This window comes from Rhodnius prolixus, unplaced genomic scaffold (genome assembly GCF_049639745.1).
Source record: "Rhodnius prolixus isolate KJV_2025 unplaced genomic scaffold, Rpr scaffold_8, whole genome shotgun sequence".
Classification (NCBI taxonomy): domain Eukaryota; kingdom Metazoa; phylum Arthropoda; class Insecta; order Hemiptera; family Reduviidae; genus Rhodnius; species Rhodnius prolixus.
The window spans coordinates 19990037-20010168 of NW_027411593.1; the positions used below are offsets into that span (position 1 = coordinate 19990037).

Genomic DNA, 20132 nt, shown 5'->3' on the forward strand with positions numbered 1-20132 from the left:
TGGCAACACTGCAATAATTATTTGTATTTGCAGTTTGTGGGTTGAAGTGGCCCTTCGGTTTTATGTTTACATCTAGTCTTAAGTAAAGTAAAGGGAAACTAGACGATAAAATTATGTCATCTTCAAATAGAATAAGGGATTCACAGGAATTTAAGGTTCCACCAAAATTTAAATTTCAAGAAGGTTAGAGATTGTTTAATTCAGCTTATTTACTTATTAATTCTACATACTCATTGTGATGCTTGTCATTTAAACCTTTCAGGGGAAAAGGTTTTGTGTTTTCACGGCCCTTTAATATATGAAGCAAAATGCCTGCAATCACGGTTTGATGAGAAGGAGAAAGTTGTGCAGTATCACATTCATTATTCAGGTTGGAATAAAAGGTAAATTACTTGTATGTAGTTATAATTGTAAAGTTTTTGTTTTTTCATATATATAGCTATTAATTTTTTGATCATTATATGTTATTATAGTTGGGATGAATGGGTTCCTGAAACGCGTGTTCTAAAGTACAATGATAGTAACTTACAAAAACAGAAAGAACTTCATAAAGCGCAGAAAACAGAACCGTAAGTCGGGTTATCCTAAAACTATTGACAGAATAAGGTTGATTTCTAGTCTTTCATTATTATTATTTTTTTTTTAATAGAAAAAGCAAGAAAGGTAAGAAAAGGAGTATTTCAGGAAAAGAATCTGAAAGTAAGGATAAAGATACTATTGACAGTAGAAGTTCAACACCAGTCACTGATAAAAATGTTGGTAAAACAAGTGCTTCTGCTACATTTTCATCATCTCAGGAATCAGCTAGTGATGTGCCTAAGAGAAAGCGTACGAAAACAGATCCAACTGTTGAATCAGTAAGTTTAACCGCTTATTATTGTGTTGGAAGAAGTTGGTACTATTTTATGCATTTAGACTTAATTTTTATTATTGAATTTTATCACTTAATTTACTAATTGTTAAACGGCTAAAAAAATTTTTAAATGGTATCAAAAGAGTGGTTCTTATACTGTGGATATGGTAGATTACTTGTGACAATAACCTTATGTAGCAGTTGCAGGAGTATTTGTGATTGGATTTGACTCCTCTGTTTCCTGCAAAGTTTGATAAAATTTCACATACTGGCTGCCGCAAACATCTCTTTCACTCTTAGGTTGGATAATCGCTTTTAAATTTAGATAACTAATTTTAATTTGGTCGCCTTGTATAAATGCTAATATTTAATACAACTATGCTTTTATTTAGTAGGAGCTTAATACAAATTGGTTACCGTTATACTTGTTTCTATTTCGCTTTAAAAATGCAATGGTCATTTAAAGTAAACCAAACTTTTTGAATTATCGACATTCCTATTAGAAGCTAGGAATCAGAAAAGAATTAAGACAAATTTGATTGTTTTTCTGTTAATCCAATTTTTACATCCAATCTGTTTTGTTTAATTTTTAGGAAGAACAATTTCTTACAAAAGTTGAAATAAAAGTTAAAATTCCAGACGAATTGAAACCGATATTGGTTGATGATTGGCAGAACATTTGTGTACAGAATAAGGTAATTATTTTTGCAAAAACTTTTATTTTTTTGTTCTAATTGTACTTTATTAATTTCTCTATGCATTGCTGTGCTTATTTTGAAACTCCATTATTCAAATAATGCATCTGAAATGTTGCCTATTAATCGTTCATTGTTTAATGTTTACAGCTTTTAAAATTTCCTCTAAGGATTACAGCTGATGGTATATTAGAAGAATATTTAGCACTGAAAATTTCTTCAAAGAACGCAATGCCTAATAAGTAAGTTTCTTAGTTGCAGACATATTGTGGGCTACAATACATTAGCTTTGTTTGCTTAGTTTTTAGGCCTTTATACTAAAAACATATTTAATCGTTTTCTGAAAATATTCTGCAAGAGTTGTTTTCTGAATAAGTGGAACTAATAGTTTCGTTGCTTCAAATGAGCTGCTCTGATTTTCTGTCTTTTGCTAGCACTATTGTACTACAACAGCTCAGCGTTCAGTGATGGCTGGAGATAACGCATTTGTGTACCAGGGCCTTTCTTGTTGCCTCTTTCTAGCGGCTTCTATGTATTCTCACTGTCGCGGCAAGAGTTCCAACATTCGTATCTATTAGGGGGCTTCCTATTATTTTTTTTTAGCAACCGCAGTCACTGATAGGCAGAAGGTACAGCGTACGTCTCTCCGTTCCCGACTTGATTTTATATTCTTAGGTATTTCTACATTTTCTACCCGGATGGATAGGAAATCCCGCGATCTCTGATATTTATGACAAATAATTAAATAAAAATGAGGTGTGGATCACAAAACTTCCATAGCCTTTTAAATTATATTGCTAAAAGACAAAATTTTCATTGGTATTCAAATTTGTGATCAGAATCTTAGTTTTTAAAAAAGTAAAAACGTAGAAGGAACTAGATCACAGAATTTTCGCATTACTAGCAGCTATTTAAAAAAATTTCACCAACGATCCATGACCGTGGTTGATGCCTTTTAGAGGTGATTATTTTATTTTGATTATTGTTTTTTTATGAATGTAACATTTATAAATAAAGACTTTAAATAATAAAATATTTAAAAATAGAATTACCTAGATAATGGAAACTTCTGTAATCAGAATAATCGCTATCAGGACAACCAAAACTGAATAAAACATTTTAATTCTTAATTTAATTATACTAAAACCACATGACATTTTTCTAGTGCGCTCATATTGTATAAATATTAAAACTGTCCGGGAGGTCTTTTTCTATAAATCATAATATTTTCAAATTTTCTTTTATAATATAGAGCAAATCCTCCCTTTATAGCTGTATTTTGTTTTTTGTAACAACTCAGATTTTACAGATTTCGAGAAAAAAGTTGCTGAAAATTAGCAAAAACGGCATTTTCAAAAACTGTTGTTATTGTTGTTGCCTAAATGCGCAAACCGATTGTCATGAATGATATGTCATTCAAAACGAAATTTTGTATAGATTGCATTTTTGAAACTCGACGCTCCCTCTTTTCATATGATTCAGATATCAATGAATGCTTTACTGAATTGTAGAGAAAAGTTAGCTCTAGAACTGGTATAAATGGCAATGTTCTAGTGACAATAGGTAATGAGATATGGAAGGTTAAATTGGTTAAATTTTATGTGTTTTTCAAATTCCTTCAAATTTCAAACGTTTATATCTCTTTTCGTATGGTTCAGATTTCAATGAATTCTTTACCTTGGTATACAGAAAAGTTTGCTCTATAAAAGATAGAATTTGCAATACTCTAGTGTTAATAGTTGATGAGATATACATAGGAGGTTAAATTTTGGGTGTTATCAAATTCTTTCAAATTTTAAACGTTTATACCTCTTTTCGTATTGTTCAGATTTCAATGAATTCTTTACCGAATTGTGAAGAAATATTAGCTCTACAAATCATACAAATTGGAACGTTATAATTTTTATTACTAGAACATTATAATAGGGAATGTTTTAGTAATAATTTTTATAACTAGAACATTATAATAGAGAATGTTTTAGAGATGGTTAAATTTAGATGTCACAGACAAGTAAATTATTTAACAATAATCATTGATTTCTCTATTGTAATTTACTGTAGTCCCTTTAATTGGGTTTAGGACTTGTAGTATAATATTTTAATAATTTATTTGCTGTCCTAAAAATATGCATATCTGTATCTACTTTATATTACATATAAACATAATTGTGGGAAGAACACCCAGATTAAGAATGTAGTTGAAGAAAACTATACTATTAACCCAGATTAATTATTACCTATTATTATTAACTCCTGACTACTACATAAATTAACAATCATTTTAATCGAAGAATGAACTTAAACCGAGGATTTTTTAAAAAAAATAAATAAACAGAATCATTGAAGTATGTTGGTGTAGGCATTTTTTAGCCTCATAATTACTTTTTATTTTTAATTTAACTTTTTAAACTGTGAGTTTTTATTAAAGAGATAACATACATATATATTAGAATAATGTGAATGCGCTATATGTGACATAGCTTTTGATTATTAAGCAAATGTATTGATTTACTTTTCTCGCATACTTTTTTATTATATTTCTTTCATACTTTTAATGAAATGAAGTTCACTTTTTAGGTTATTTAAACCTTTCAATTTCTTTTTAGGGAAAATGCAAGAACCGATATGGTAAACGGTATTAGATCTTATTTTAATGTTATGTTGGGACCTCAATTGCTCTATGAATGTGAAAGGAAGCAATATACAGAAGTAAGTGTAATTACCTATTTTATTATAGAGGTCTACCATGTTTAGTTGTTTGACGAAACTATTATTGTGTAATGGTTGAATAAATGGATACATCTAGGGGAATCATTCCCAAAGAATAAATGGGTTTAGTAATTATTAGTAAGACTGTTGTGTAATTAACAATTTTATTTTACCAAAGGTATTATTGGAGTAACTTTTGGTAATGGTAATATAATTAAACATGAAAATTCTGAATCCGAAATCTGCTAGTCATATAAAAATTTAGGCGTTCCATTTTGCTAAGGAAAATTTAGAGAAACTACTTCTGCTTCTTAGGTGGTGTGCTCTTGTAAACTCAAAAGTATTTTGTTCTTTAAAATTTGACTGATGTTTTTCCTGTTGCCAGATTTATGATTTATTAAATGAAAGAGTTCGCTTAGATGTCTGAAATGAAATGTGGGCTTGTCAGCATGCGAAGCTCGTTGTGTGGGAGCAGCTAAAAAATTTTAAATCTTGATCGTATGTTCTACTCCAAATTGTTGGGATAGAAACAGGCAAATGTTTTGAGAGAATATTGAGGCGATGGTGGAAGCTGTAAAATATGATACAACCTATGGCTGAATTAAGCTATATAAGGTTAATACAAATCCTTTAATCGTGCGCTTCAGTTGAAGGAGATGCTTAATTTTATTGGGGCAAAATAGATTTGAGACTGCCACAATTCTGAAATGTTTCAGAATCTAGTTCAAATTGTGGAAAGCTCTTGTGACAGAGAAAAATATATAGTTGCTAATAGATTCCAGTTGAATATGTTGCTTAATATTAACAGTTTTTGGGTGGAGAAAGATTACTTTAAGTGTAATGTCCATTTTATTATAGCCAAAATTGATTTTACGCTTATGAGTGATAAATATGCAAGGATCATCAAAGAAGATAAAATTCAATATAGGCAAGAACTGCTCAAGCTGCAATATGTCAAGCCATATTATTTAATTCATTTTCTGATTGATTGTCTCTCGTCCGCTCCCTTCAGAAAGATATTTACAAAAAAGTTAAGAGATACTTGAAACAGTTTCCATTGTAATGAAAGTTTATAATCAGGCTCAAATCGGCAAGGTAATTATTTTTCGTTTTTGTTAAAGCTGTCCAATTCAAAAAGTTTTTTTATTAATACGAAATTCAGTTCATCCAGTAAATATTTGAATTCACAAATGGCTCTTAATTTAAATTATTATAAAAATTTGTCTCATTTATTTCGAGTTTTTTCGCCCAATATTTAACATATTGTATTTTATTCACTCACTTTTGGGATTTCTTGATGTAAGCTATACTAAGTACTCCACCACTTTTTGCTATGGATTGTATCCAAGCAAGTGAGTTTGATGATTTTATGGTTTTTAAGTTACTTAGTTTAATTTTTGTCTTTTACTTTCAATTACTCGTAATAGCGAGCTTAGAGATCTTGTTCAATTTTAAACAGTTTTTTTTTTTTCAGGAAATTCATTTTTATGAGTTTCTTTTGGTGTTAACCAATAATTTTAGAAAATGACCGACCCTACAGTTCACAAACTTCACTTTTATTTCTAAGGCATTTTGTGAAAAAATTGAGATTTACATGCAACCAAAAGGTTTATCCCCTTGAAAGTTCTAACTAGATCAAGCCTTTCCTTTTTAAGAGATCCAGGTCGTTTTTGCGACGTGATCTTATGTTCTAAACATCTCATGCCACAACCTTGCATTTATGACGCCGGCAAACGGGAATGCCACTAGGTTCTCCTCCTGGCAGAGTTTGCTAAAGGGCTGTACGTTAATCTCCTTACCTTATGAAGAAAATAGGCTTATCGTGACGAGCCCTCTTAGTGTTCTAGTAGAGTAAATCTTGCTCTTTTACAAGGTCTAGATTTTCCCCATTGCCACTTTTGCTTATTGTCTCCTCTGTTCTCCAAGTGTCAGTGGCTTCACAACTTTAGGCAGCGATTCTGGCAGGCACGTTTAAGAGACGTTTCTTATCCTCCGCAGGGACTGGATCCACTTACAGCGAAACTACCGGCAGTGATTTTTTTTTGTACCTTAAGGTCAGATTTAGCCTACTCTAGATCAAGACCCGCGTTCAATTTTCCGGGATGGATTTAAATGACGCATGCTGGCCCTATGTAACGGCCTCTCTAGCCCAAAAATGCTCTAAGGCCCGCAGATGGAAGGAGGTCTCCCTTAGCGAAACCCCCTGAGAAGGGCCATTTAATTCTAATTAATTATTAGAAAAAAAATTAGGTTTGGAGACATGATACATTGAAAAATGTAAATGAATAAGAGACAATTGAGTGAGAATTTAATTATAAAGTTATATTTCACAATATTGTAACCAATTACTCTAATGTTTCAGTTGATGAGAGAAAAAGGAACAAATATGAAACCAAGTTCTGTATATGGAGCTATGCACCTATTAAGGCTCTTTGGTATGTTTAATTCCTTCAATTCTTTTTGAATGACTATGATTGATAATGGCAACTTATGAACAAATTGTGTTTTTTTTTTCTTGAACTTTTGTTATTTTGTGTTAAAAAAAAGTTAATATCCTCATTGTAATACATCATGTTGTATTATAATTATTTAACTTTCTATTGAATTCCAAGGATATTAATGTCTTAGGTTTATAAGCAAACAATTTTCGATTGGGATGGTCCAAGTTCTGTTAATAGTAGGTAGGATAGGTTCATTTCTTTTTCAAGCTAGTATTCCATTTTTAATTTAATTAATTTAATTTTTTAACCATCTCTAGACGAATAGATTGTTATGCAGCACTTCTATTTGTTAATTTTTTAGTTGCTTTTGCTGCACAATACTTATTTTTCAATAATTTCTCACATTTTTTATTCCACATTGATATTAATGAAATGAAAGGTAAAATGATTAGGCTCACAAAATTTGAATTATGTTTAAAAACATTTTGTCAAATTTAAAGCTGTTTTAATGCAATAAACAGAATCCAGAGTTCACTGCAGGCCATACAGGTTGCCTCTGTGTGGAAGTGTATGTGTTATGGTTACGGGCTTTAGGTAGCCAAGTCCAAATACTTCAACTAATTGTTCAGGACTGTCTAACTATTTTTGCAAATAATACCCGCAGATAATGTGGGTTGAACCAATTATTAGAATACTCGTAAGTTTATTTTCTTACTCAGTGAGATGCGTAGGAGGCTGGAACATTCAAACTTTTTTCTTTTCTTTACACTTATCGTTAGTTTTATTTTGAAGATAAATAAAAGAAGCGAATGATCGAATAAATAAAATACTATAAAGTTTCAGAGATAACAATGGCTAAAGTTTTTGTTGTGAAGAATTTCAAGTTTATTCATTTTTCTATTTTAGTGAGAATCGGGCGAGCGCTTGCCTATTCAAGGCTAGATGAAAAACATATCCAGTGTTTATTGCTTCATCTTCAAGATTTTTTGAAGTAAGTTGTAATTATTGCTTAAGAATTTATATTGATTTACAGTTTTGAAAATCCATTGGAGATTAGTCAATTGTGGCCTTCTTTCTCCACATTCTTTTCTTAAATTAAATTTTCTTAAAAAAAATAGAGTAATTTGTGAAGCATTTATTAACTTTGGGTACCTTTAAAGTGCTATGCATAGCTTTCTTCGTTATCAGAGTTACTAAACTTCAGTCTAGGAATTGGTAAATGGCTTATATACTGAACTATGCGGCATTGACAAATTGTGGAGACCTCCGATATCCTCTAGCTTAGTGAACATCTGATCCAATGTATACTGAGTTAGGCAAAAATTGTGTTTGAATTAATTTTTCGATATTCCGACCGATGGGTTTCGTGTTATCAGTCATTAGTTGATCTACCGCCGGAAAGCCGGGACGGGACTGTAAGTAAGAAGTTTAAATCTATCTTCACCAGAGGAAACTAGAGAAAAGGATGTCTATCTTGCAGGAGAAAAGATCCGTTTTACATAACGTAACTTAGCTTCAAGATCCGTAATATTCGTGTAATATAGCATGTCGTTATTTGTAATAATTTTTAGAGTTAAGGTTTCATGCTTACTTATCTGATCTGATGAAGAGTTGCCTGAAACAAAAAATGAAAGGGCTTCATTTCGATGATAATTAGTATTTTATCCCCAAGATTAGATTTACATGACAAATTATTCAAAATTTTATTCTTTTTCAAACATTTTTTTTTAAATATTTTTTAAGGCACCTTCAGAAAAATGCGTCAACATACTTCAATACACAAGACTACATTGCAGATCCAAACGCAGAAGGACAACGTACTTAAATTTTTTTGTATGTGATAATCGATATATTTTAGAAATTATTTAATTTGTATTATGTATAAATGTAATATTTGAAAACCTTGTTATTAATAGATTATAATATTTTTATAACTGTTCTTTTTTATTTTGAGAGCTTTCTTATTCTCTTATAAAAATAGAGCGCAGATCCTATACTTTAACTGTTATTGGAAGTTTAACCTCGAAAAGTTGATACATGTTTTTATATTTGAGTTGAACTCTAATCTGTAATAAATGTTAAATTTAAATAAGTAGTATTGGTGTTATAGGTATTCCTTTTCAGCAAATTGAATAATGGTCGTTGAACTGTATGTTTTATGTTATATGTTGTCAAGTATTGAAGGCATGCATAATCGAAGCGACTTCAAAAAGTATTGCGATAACCTCTTATGTCATAATAGAGCAAAATGTGGAAGAATAGCAAGGGGAGGTAGACAAAAATTGTGTACGTGTAAGTAGAGTGGAGGCAGATGTTCTGATAAGCAGACAGAGACAACAGAACAGGGAAGTAGAGTGTTTAGTGATATTCAATTTTTTTTTTTAATTCTTTAAGCTTAAAGTTCGTGTAAATTTCCAGAAAGTACTTAAAATTAAAAGCTATATATTATCTAGCTTATTATATTCATATATAAGTAAATATAACCCTGAGGCTAAATTATTTTGAATTAAGTTTTAAGTGAGAAAATATTTGATATAGAAATTAGTGAGTTCTGGTAAAAGATGTGTTCGAGAATATAGGTGAGTTATATACTACGTCGTTCACAGGTTCGCAGAAGGCTTTCGCTTAGGAGCCAGCATATTTATGGCGAAACTGGGGACATTTATTGAATGTTTTGTGGCAGATACATAGCGGTTTTTTTTTCTGGCGGAAATCTCTTCAATCTTGACGTGCACTAAGGAGAACGTGAAAGAGAAGTAAAGGTGAGGAAATTTCTGATTTGATGGGTAGGAATAAAGCTTCAATTCCATTCTTAATCCAAAGCCTGTTCTTGGCATTACCAAGGGTATTGTGAGAGCGACTTTTGAACAATAAATCTGGAGGTCACACCATAAATTCTGCGCCATTCCAAGCATCAAACAAGAAAAAAGTTCATTACCAATCTGTGAAAATTGGGACCTGAGGTTGAGTAGGAACAGTCTGTTATAGTAACTAGCCATCTACAGCTCATGGTAATGAAAACATTTCAGGGTAGTGTTATTTAACTCGGAACCTCCAAAAAGAGGAGGAAGAAACAGCTTCTCGCATATTCTTTGATTGCGAAATGAGATATTTGGCACTCTGCGGCCAAAGGCCATATCACAATGAAGACTGCTAGAAAAGATCCTGAGCATTCTAAGAAGGCAGATTTATCCATTAGACTAACAACGGATTGGTAAAATAAGCCTTTAGGTTGTGGGTGTAAAATAAAATTTCGAAGGATATTAATGCGCTGCTATTAAATCATATTCTTTTGATGAAAATGTATTCTGCTTTATATGAAAGCATTGGATTCTTTTGCGAACTAACAAAGAGATAATTTACTGCAGATAGGAAAACTGTTGGATTCTTCGTGTCCCTCAGATCGGTCGGAGATCGCGTTGACTTATAAGGCACATGTGAATGCATCTGGGTACTGTATGATAAATGTTGTATGACAACTCATTTTAGATTGATTTAATCTTTAAAGTTATAAACATTTTTTTTTTCGTGAAGATCGAGAATTTGATCTTGCTTTTCTTTTACAGCACTGCATTAAGTAGGGCCGTGGCCACTACAGCGCCACTTGACACGACACTGTTGCATGGCCACCAGAGCGCTGCTTGAATTGTAACCTTAAGAAAGGGCCTGTAAATTCTATGGTTAGAATTGGAAATTTGAAACGAAAGAAAGCATGAAGTAACATGGTGTAGGAATAATGTGTGATGGTAATCACTAGCCATATGAAAGCTCGGATTTAGTTAGATTAGTAATGATTAATGAAGAATAACTTCAAGGTATGATATTTCTCATCTTTTGCGTTTGGGTGAAATTAATAGTTTTAGCAATGGTAGTACACATAGAAAACCTCAATGGACCAGTGTTATGTCCATGTTATGTTCTCTAAATTTTTTTTTATTTTTTGATCCAGGATAAATTTGTCACTTTCACATGAAATTCGGTGGATTCAATGAAAATTTACCCTCGAACAAAGGAATTGAATATTTTTTAGAAAATAAAGCGATTATCTAGATCAGGAAATCCGCAGTTAATCAGAGAAGTATTTGCTCATATTGTTATATATTCGTTTATATTAAATAATTAAAAATAATTAATTTGAATTATAATTAAAAATTTTAAACTTATGGAGGTAAAAGCTCAGAAGTGAAGACATTGCGGTTATTTCTAATAAAGCGTTGTTATTATGTAATTGATAACCAATGAAAGTGTATAACTTTAATCAATGTACTGAAATCGCCTGTCAATTATATTGTGTGAAAAGTCAATAAGACTAAATAAGGCCTTTAAAATTTAGCATGTATTTATGTTCAAGGAAAGGAGTACCGTTGACTTGGAAGTGTAGTCTTATAAAATAAGGAAGCTAAACCAAAAACTTTCGAAGACAAAAAGAAAAGAAAGTTATGGTGACAAATGGAGAAGCGCATCGAAAGAAGGTGTTTAATTGAAAGTTACATTTTGCAGCAAGTAAAGACGAGAAGCCGTAATCAACAATAATTACAGAAACATATAACATAAGGTCAAGAAAAAGAAAGAAAGATATGAAAACCTGTAGAAAAATCAAGCAAATGGAAGACACTGTAATTACCCATGACCAAGAAGTCTTCCAAGGATGTATTAAAACAAAAGTGAATCCATATACGTGCAGTTTTTGCAATAAAGGTTTAACAACATCCGGAAGTTTAAAAGTACATTTGCGAATCCATACAGGCGAAAAGCCTTATAAATGTAGTGAATGCTGTTTCACTTGTGGAGCACGTGAAGGTTTTAAAAAACATATGCGAACACATACAGGCGAGAAGCCATATAAATGTAGTGAATGTGATTATGCTAGCGCTACTTCAGGTGGTTTGAAAATACATATAAGACACCATTCAGGCGAGAAGCCTCATAAATGTTATTTTTGCGATTACAGTTGTACAAATTCTGGAGACTTGAAGAAACATATGCGAAAACATTCAGGCGAAAGGCCATATAAATGTAGTGAGTGTAACGTTAGTTTCTCGCAAAGCGGAAATTTGAGAGAACACATGAAAATCCATTCAGGCGAGAAGCCTTTTGAATGTAATATATGCACTTACAGTTGTTCAAGATTGGTAGTTTTGAGAAGACATTCGCGTACACATACTGGAGAGAAGCCATATAAGTGCACTGAATGCGATTACAGTGCTGCAACATCAACATGTTTAAAAGCACATATTCGAAAACATCAAGAAAAACGTAATAAATATGATAACATTAGGAAGATCGGAAACCTGAACGTAAATATATAATATAAAATCACTTTCAGTCAGGAAGCCATAAAAATTTAATAAAATTACTGTAGTTAGTCGTGAACTAAGTATAAGAATTTATCTTAACTTCTGTAAATCCTGATTATAAACACAATGTTCTAGTAACCTCTGATCCGCTCAACAACTGAGTCAAATACTACACAATAATGCTTAAGAAAATAAAATCGTCAGAAGCAATTCGCTTCGCCAGATGCTACCTGTCGTAGCGGATGCTGAATGTCTTAAATAAAAATTTGCTTAAAATAGATAAGCTGATCATCACAGCCTATGAAGGGCCTTAGCCTCAGCCACTCCAATTTTTCATCCTTCACGGTTCCTCGCCGATGTTCTCTAACCGTGCAGGCCGATGGTCTCCAAGTCGTCCTCCACGTTCCTCAGCCTTGCGGCCTTCCCTCACCAGGATACTTGGAACCCTTAATCCTCCATCCGATGAATATGTTCATCTAAGTCTACCAGCTTTTGTACTAGATCCCATAGCAGTTCAGCCTCTTCTTGGTTTGTCCTGATCCTGAAGCCTTCCTCTGTCCCCACGCAGGTCCAAATATTTTCCTTAAAATTTTTCTTTCCCACCAGTGTAACCTTTGCTCATCCGCAAGTGTCATGACCCAATTTTCTGAGCTATAGGTAACTAACTACCGGCTTCAGTTCTGTCTTATAAAGCCTTATTTTCGCTACTCTCCACACATTTTTTTTCTAATCACCGTTTGAAGAGCCCACATCTATTTTCAGCAGCCATCAGTTGTGCCTCCTACAAGAAGAGACAATTTTCTTGATATTTGCCACGTTCTTAAAAGTTCCAAAAATGTTGTCAGTATCGGAAATGTTTAATTATTTTATTGGTGCTAATTGTACAATTAGATCATGTGCACAGGTGCTTGGTTGACCTGTCTAATTTTAATTAGTATGTTATTTTAACATGTAATGGATCAATAGTGACAAAATAATTTAATTGGTCATTACATTTTTTTTCAATAAATTTTTGGTGCATTCACGGAATGAAAGATTACCTAATAATTCAAATGTAGTCACAGAGGGACATATTTTTACTTTCTCTTACTAGTTAAGGAAAATATTGTGATGTCAAATTTTCGAAGTTGTTTCATTGAAAATAAGGAGTCTGAGAAAATTTTGTGTATTTACAAAATATTTCAAAAACAAAAATTGCAGAAAGATGAAATTGTCTATTTTGATGGGGTTTAACTAGGAGACCGGACTGAAACTTAAATCACTCATCAGAAAGTTCCTTTTTACTAAATGAATATTTCAGTTTTCTTAGTTTTTATTTTATTTTTTCTTTTTCTTTTATTATTTTACATTTATTGCTTCCCACTCTTTCGCATGTAAATATTTTTGTAATTCAATTTAATTTAAATGAATTCATTACTTTTTATGCTCTTTTTGAAATTTTCGTCTGATATATTTTAATTATATCTCAAAATATAAAATTAAGTCATTTTTAACTGTAGATTATTTTAACTGTATAAAGAGACAGCACTCCTGGCTATCGGCGTTGAGAAACATCTATTATTTTACAAATACTATTTGTTTATTTTAAGTGTTTTTTGTTGTACATTTCGTGATTAAAGTATTTTTCATCCATTTGTATATTTATTGTATCAATAATCTGTTTATTGTTGATAATCTGTAAAATAGAATTTATTTGAGTAGTTTCTGCCGATTAATCTCCCAAGAAACAGAATTTTTTCTTATAGTCAGATAACCATTTTGGTTCACAGGCACAACTAAAAGTCGTGTAAAAAAAAAGTAATTTATTGTAAATCGCAAACCGTTGATCTTTTGCTTAACTCATTGAGATATCATTTAAGTGGGAAACGAAACCCATAAAATGGTCAGTAGAAATCGGTTTGAAAGATGTCTTAGACTTTCAAAAATGTTATTAGTAAAACAAGTGTTTTGATCTAGAGCAGTGGTTTTCAACTTTTTGACACTCGCGGACTGGCAAAAATAAAGGAATAATGTTATGTACGGGCAAACTGTCAAGAGTGATATAAAAACTAATATGACATCATTTAGCGTCCCGTCTGATGTCGTTTGTTTGTTAGCAAATCAGTTGTTCGTGGTTTAAGTTTTGTTTCTGAGAGACGAAGTACACGTAGATGGCCAGAAAGAAGCCATTCATTTCCGAAGCAACTGGAGAAATGCAGCATATAAACTACAAAATGTAGTATTCACCGTCAAAAATGGAAGAGATGCTCTGGAGGTAAGATTGAAGATCAGGAATGAAAGTAGACTGTCTGTTTAAAAGTAGAATAGGTTTACTTGCTTATTACAAAGAGGACATAATTTAGTAAGATCTAAAACAGCGGTTTTGTTATTAAAAGAGAACTTGATGTAATTATTTCCAGAGATTCGAAGTGAGGCCAAAATTCTTGTGAAGGGAAACTCGCTGCTAGGTAAAATTCAGTATCATATAAAAATACGGGAAAAATATATCAGTGAATGAAACAATTCCATTCTTTCTTCGTCTTCTTCCTCTCCAAGTACTTGTTAATGCTAGCTTTTTCTTATTTAACACAGGATTTTTTTTTTTTAGAAGAGATGCTATCTACTTGGTCAAATGAATTTAAAATATTCCTCTTGCTTAAATTAATTATATTTACAACTGTTGGGCAACGCTTTAATGATAATGAACATACATTTGTTTTCGATGACTTGTCAACTTCATAACCTTATCGAACTAGTTAAAAGGTGGTAAAAGCTTCAGAGGAGCGTTTTCAACTCACGTTTCAAGCCTAAATATGCGAATAATGGAGTTATTTTATTTCTTGTAATTTAATAAGGTAAAGCCAAATACTTTGGTCGCTATTGAAAATAATAGACGGCGCGAGCTTTTAAAAACCTGGTTGAATAAACACTGTTGGGTATGGGTACCTAGCTTGAAAGGCATTTTTGATGGAATGGTATAAAACAGAACTATGTATGATCCAATCTTCTTTATTCTTCAGGTTCTGAACGCTCAAACGGAGGTAAAAGAAATGAACTAAATTATACCTTGTTTTTATGTAATTTTGATTTCCTTTTTAAGATTATTTAGATCTTCATCTATTTTTGTTTCTTGCAAGATAGTTTCACTTTCTGCTTCGAGATTAACAATCTCCAAGTTAATAACTTTTAAAAAAAATAATGCATGTCTGCTAATTAAAAGAATTGGATTTGTCCCTCCTCAAGAAATCATAATACTTCAACAAAACTAAACTGTCAAACCTGATATTTCCAAACATAGATTTCTTGTGTTTAACTCTGTTACCTTGCAAATTAAAATAAATTAGTTTACAAAGAGATGATTAGAAAGGCAACACTGTTATATCTAACGAAGGGGGTATAAGTAGTTTTTCAACAGATATTCTAGTTCGAACAAAATAAAAGCTTGTCACTTATTAATACAGACACTGCAAGTGAATAATTTGATTACATTTCTGCAGTTTGTATATTTGTTTCATCGCGCTCTAAAAATTTCAATGTATGAGAGAGAACAGAAGTTATCCTACTCAGGTAGGTAGAAGTTAAGAAACACTAAGTTTTCAGTACTATTTTTATTACTATGTGGATCCGGCTAAAACGTTTGTTACTTCCTTTTCTTTAAGTGGTTGTAAAAGACTAGGTAAAGTAATCGTATCCTACAGTATTGATACATTAGGATTTGGACAAGGGACTGGCATCCGATTGCTACAAGAGAACTATTAAATATTCAACCCAATTCACACTTCCCTAATTTCTTTCAGGTGATGCTCCAGCTTGTGCCAGTGACTAAACTACCGCATGCCTGGCGAATTATTGGACGATTCTTCTTGAGAACACAATAGTCACTTTATCAAGGACCATCTAAATGTGACCAAGAAAAGTAAATACGTAGATCTTTAAGGCGCCACGGTAGCCGAGCGGTTAGAGGCGAGACCTGCAAAGCTAATATATATTCAATTCCCGGTCCTAGGCCTTGGATTTTATTTAATGTTTAATATGAGGACTCGTAAAGTATATTTGCTAATCGCCTCCTTCCTCGTCACCTAATTGGTGGATGGACGTAAAGGCCGCCTGAAAAAATAGGCATTAATTTACTTTTACGTAGTTCTTTATGTATGTAGAAATATCTTCAGATGGAAATTTAGCTCAAAGGCCATGTATTGGCACTTTTCTATAGCGGAATAGCACGTAGAGTTACAAAGGAAATTATCATTTTGTAAACAAGCTTGAGAATTTATTAAAGTGTATGAGGAAGAGATTGTTGTTCCAATTATATTTGATTTAAGAGTATAATATAGAAGTGCCCTAATTAATGTAAATGCGTAGAAGTAATTGCTCACAAAAAAAAAACTTCCATGCATGTTAAAAAGAGAAAAGGATTATGGATGAGAATGAGGAAGCTACCTAAAAAAGGCTGCCTAAAATTAAAAGGTTAATAAGTGCTTGAGGAAAGTGAATTATGGGATTTATTTATTAAGTATGGTTATTATGAATAATTGATTGAATTTCTCTCAATTTATGAATGATTTATGTAAATCTATTTTTGTTTTAGTAAAGAGAAATGTTATAAAATCTGACAAGATTTTACAACAGGAAGTGAATGATACTTATACGCTGCGCCAGATATGCTATTGAAGTATTGACTGAGGTATAATGTTCCACAGTTTTTAAGAAAATACTTTGCTTAAGAATTGTAATCTATAATTAATTATTTTTAAAAAGAACTGGTCTTTTGAAATTGCTATTTTAGTTTCAGTTCATGTGTTTATTAGGACTATTCTGTTTCCATGTTTTATTTTTATTCAGTTTTTTCCGTGCTTTGAATTTGCAGGATTTTTCGTCTCAACGCACCAAATAAATCATTTTAAACATCCCGGAAAGAAGAATAAAGTTCTCATGTGAAAACTAAGCCGTATCATCGAGGGAAGGAAAGATGTTCTCTTCTTAACATGAATTTAAAATCAGATAAATAAAACTACAAAAAAATTGTAGATATTGCTACTTCTTTGTAAACTAGAGAGGCTGTAAAAATGAGTAAGTAGATATATGCTTTAAAGTGACAACTTCAATTCACTTAATTTCAAGGGGAAAAAAAGTGGTTGTTAAGAATACGAAAAATTATGATAATGAAGTGAACCAGTAACAATTAAATTAGTAATAAAATACTATGGGTTCCATTAGATACCAAGATTACATTCACATGCGAAACATAATTTGAATAATTATCAAACTAGTTTTGTGATGAAAAGCATTAGAAAAAGTGAAATGATTTATTGAAGAGAGAAAAGTATGGATCCAAATGGCAAAGTGTTGCAGATGGAAGAAAAAACTAAAATATTTAAAGAAGAGTGCCTGAAAGGAAAAATTGAGACTTATGGAAACGAGAATCCACTTATATGTTGTTATTGCAATAACAACTTTGCAACAACAGGAAGTTTGAAAATACATATGCGATCTCATACAGGCGAGAGGCCTTATAAATGTTATATATGCGTTTATGGTAGTGCAAGCTCTTCAGGTTTGAGAAGACATATGCGAAGACATTCAGGCGAAAAGCCATATAAATGTAGTGAATGTGATTACAGTTCAGCCACAACCGCTTGTTTAAGAGTGCACATGCGAACACATACAGAAGAAAAGCCATATAAATGTATTGAATGCGATTGCAGTTTTACGCAAAATGGTAATTTAAAAAGACATATGTTAAAACATTCAGGTGAAAAGCCATATAGATGTACTGACTGTGAATATAGTTGCACCACATCTGGATCTCTGAAAGTACACATGCGTACGCATTCCGGTGAGAAACCTTATAAATGTGGCGACTGCAAGTACAGTTGTGCAAATTTAGCAGGCTTAAAAAGACATTTGACAAAACATTCCATTGAGAAGCCTTACAAATGTAATGACTGCGATTACAATTCTGCGTCACTAAGATGTTTAAAAGTGCACATCCGAAAGCATTCACAAAAGAAGCCCTATAATTGTAGTATGTGTAATTTTTCATCAACATATTGCGGAAATTTGAAAGTCCATATGCGAACACATTCTGGCGAAAAGCCGTATAAATGTTTCCAATGCAAATACAGTAGTAGATATTCTTCAAGTTTAATGAGACATATGCGAACGCATTCTGGTGAAAAACCGTTCAAATGTAATGATAGTATTTTTAGTAGTTTAAGATGTGAAAATTTAAGCGAGCAAATGCAATTACACTCAGACAAGGAACTATTTGAGTGTCATGATTGTGGTTATAGCTGTGCAACCCACAGTAATTTAAGAAAACATATGAAATCGCACACCAAAGATGCCACAAATGTATGGAATGCGATTCCTGTTTCACAGTTTCTTGAAGTTTCAATAAACTTATGCGAATCTAATCAGTTGAATAAATTTGATCCTAATTTACTAAACCTCTCTGAATAAAATTTAAACAGATGATTATTTACAATTTTATGTCAGGATGGTTGCATGAAGATCTAATGGCATTAAGAAAAAAGAGGTCCTCAATATTAATTTATAGACAAATTAGATTTTTAGTTTTTTCAACATTCTCTTAAATGGTGATCGAGTAAGGAGTATTTTAGTAAATTAAGTCAATATCTATGATCACTGACACCCAGAACCTTTTCAAGTGCTCTAGCGGCCTCTTGACAATGTTCTCTTGTTATCACTTTGCCCATCACATTGAGCTTTAAGAGACTTCTAGACAAGGAAAATCTTAGTTCTGGTAGTTTACTCCAACCTTTTCTAGATCTAGTGCACTTACCATTCATCTAGTCCCTTGCAGTGCTGCTGCTATCAACATCTTTTTTTTTTCATTTTTATGAATTTTTTATCTTATAAGAGCAGGTATGAACAAGATTAAACAACCTGTGAACCCTTTTAATTATATCTTCCATTCCAATTTCACTGAAAGCTACTAGAATGAATATATTTGTGTTTTTTTCAACGTACATTTGGATAAGAATCTATTTATTGATATAAATATTTAAACGTCAATTTTGTGACGTATTCATTTAGATACAATTTGTGTATTTTTAAATAAGATCTGATGGAATTAGGTTTTGAAAAAGTATTGTTGTTTACCTCGAAACGTTTCCCGTATGTGATTATAAATTTATAAATAGATTATTTGCAATCAAATTTAATTAATACTGTTTAAATATAATTGTAAAAAAAAGGAATTGATTAAAAAAAATAAACAGCAAAAAATAATGGAAACGAGTACTCTATTAAGATATGTGAGTCATTGTAAAAATGAATAAAATAGATACTCTAAAAGAGAAAGATAAAAAATATTTTTCTTATTTATACAAAATAAAAACAAATATAATACCAGCAAATAAGCAAAATTCTACAATAAAAGTTACATTTTAAAACTAGAAAAAAAAATTGGAATGTTTTTCTATTGTTCTGTTAAATTTCATTAATTAAAGTTTTTCCTTTCTAATTGAGGTTGTAGAGTTAAAAAAGGAAATCAAGCGAAAAGAGAAACTATTGCCTATCGACCAAGGCTGGTGGCTGTGATAATCTTTGTTAAAATTTATTACATTTGAGTTTAAAATTACATATTATATAGTTTAGTTTATCTTCAAAACTGGTACTAAAATAAATAAATAAATAACACAATTTACTGCACAACGAGATTTGTGAGATCCCTCCTAAAGACAGTTCTTTGTTCTATTTGTTTTTTTTTTAATTGTAATAAAGTTATAATTTGAAGTTCAGCAACCTCCTTGAATATTCCAAAGCATCACTCTCAAATTTTTAAAACGTTTGTTCCAAAAATGAATTGTCCGAAGTCTTTAATTGACCTAGTCCACGAGCAGAATCCATATGCCGAATTCCCTTGTTTTTCCAGCTCACCCCAGCTGTATCAGCTTTCTGCTCATCACTCTTTATCCCTCCCCTTCCGCCTTCATTTAAATCCAATTCAGTAGAAGTCTAAATATACCTTTACGAAAATTTTAAATCTGCCTTAATTGAATTGCCAGAGACTCCTATCGTATATCTCCCCTGAACCAAACCAACCTTGAAGCTCCTTCTTGCTGCCTTCCTAACACATGAAACCTATTTTCATTAACTGAAATCTTAAAAGCTTTACTCTTGGGATTTAATG

At 31.8% G+C, this 20132-nt stretch overlaps 1 protein-coding gene across 2 annotated transcripts; it reads left to right on the plus strand.

The window, feature by feature from the left end:
* Positions 1 to 7: 7 nt before the first annotated feature.
* LOC141451008 (mortality factor 4-like protein 1) lies at positions 8 to 19740 on the plus strand. 2 transcript variants are annotated; one of them, XM_074121998.1, is made up of 13 exons: positions 8 to 183; positions 263 to 383; positions 474 to 569; positions 650 to 857; positions 1447 to 1548; positions 1699 to 1790; positions 4155 to 4257; positions 6620 to 6692; positions 7605 to 7689; positions 8442 to 9460; positions 10265 to 10513; positions 10648 to 10776; positions 11050 to 13633. In XM_074121998.1, exons 1-10 carry the CDS (start codon positions 114 to 116, stop codon positions 8521 to 8523), a joined length of 1032 nt encoding a protein of 343 aa, XP_073978099.1. In that variant the 5' UTR covers positions 8 to 113; the 3' UTR covers positions 8524 to 9460; positions 10265 to 10513; positions 10648 to 10776; positions 11050 to 13633. The 2 variants fall into 2 exon arrangements, with proteins under 2 accessions (XP_073978099.1, XP_073978098.1); XM_074121997.1 differs by lacking the exons at positions 8 to 183; positions 263 to 383; positions 474 to 569; ... (4 more) ...; positions 6620 to 6692; positions 7605 to 7689 and adding exons at positions 15772 to 16658; positions 16842 to 19740 and having other exon boundaries at positions 8857 to 9460; positions 11050 to 14249.
* The last annotated feature ends 392 nt before the right edge of the window (positions 19741 to 20132 follow it).

Excerpts from the sequence above, each read along its gene's own strand:
- LOC141451008 (XM_074121997.1), top strand. The coding sequence starts at position 17,300 with ATGGATCCAAATGGCAAAGTGTTGCAGATGGAAGAAAAAACTAAAATA.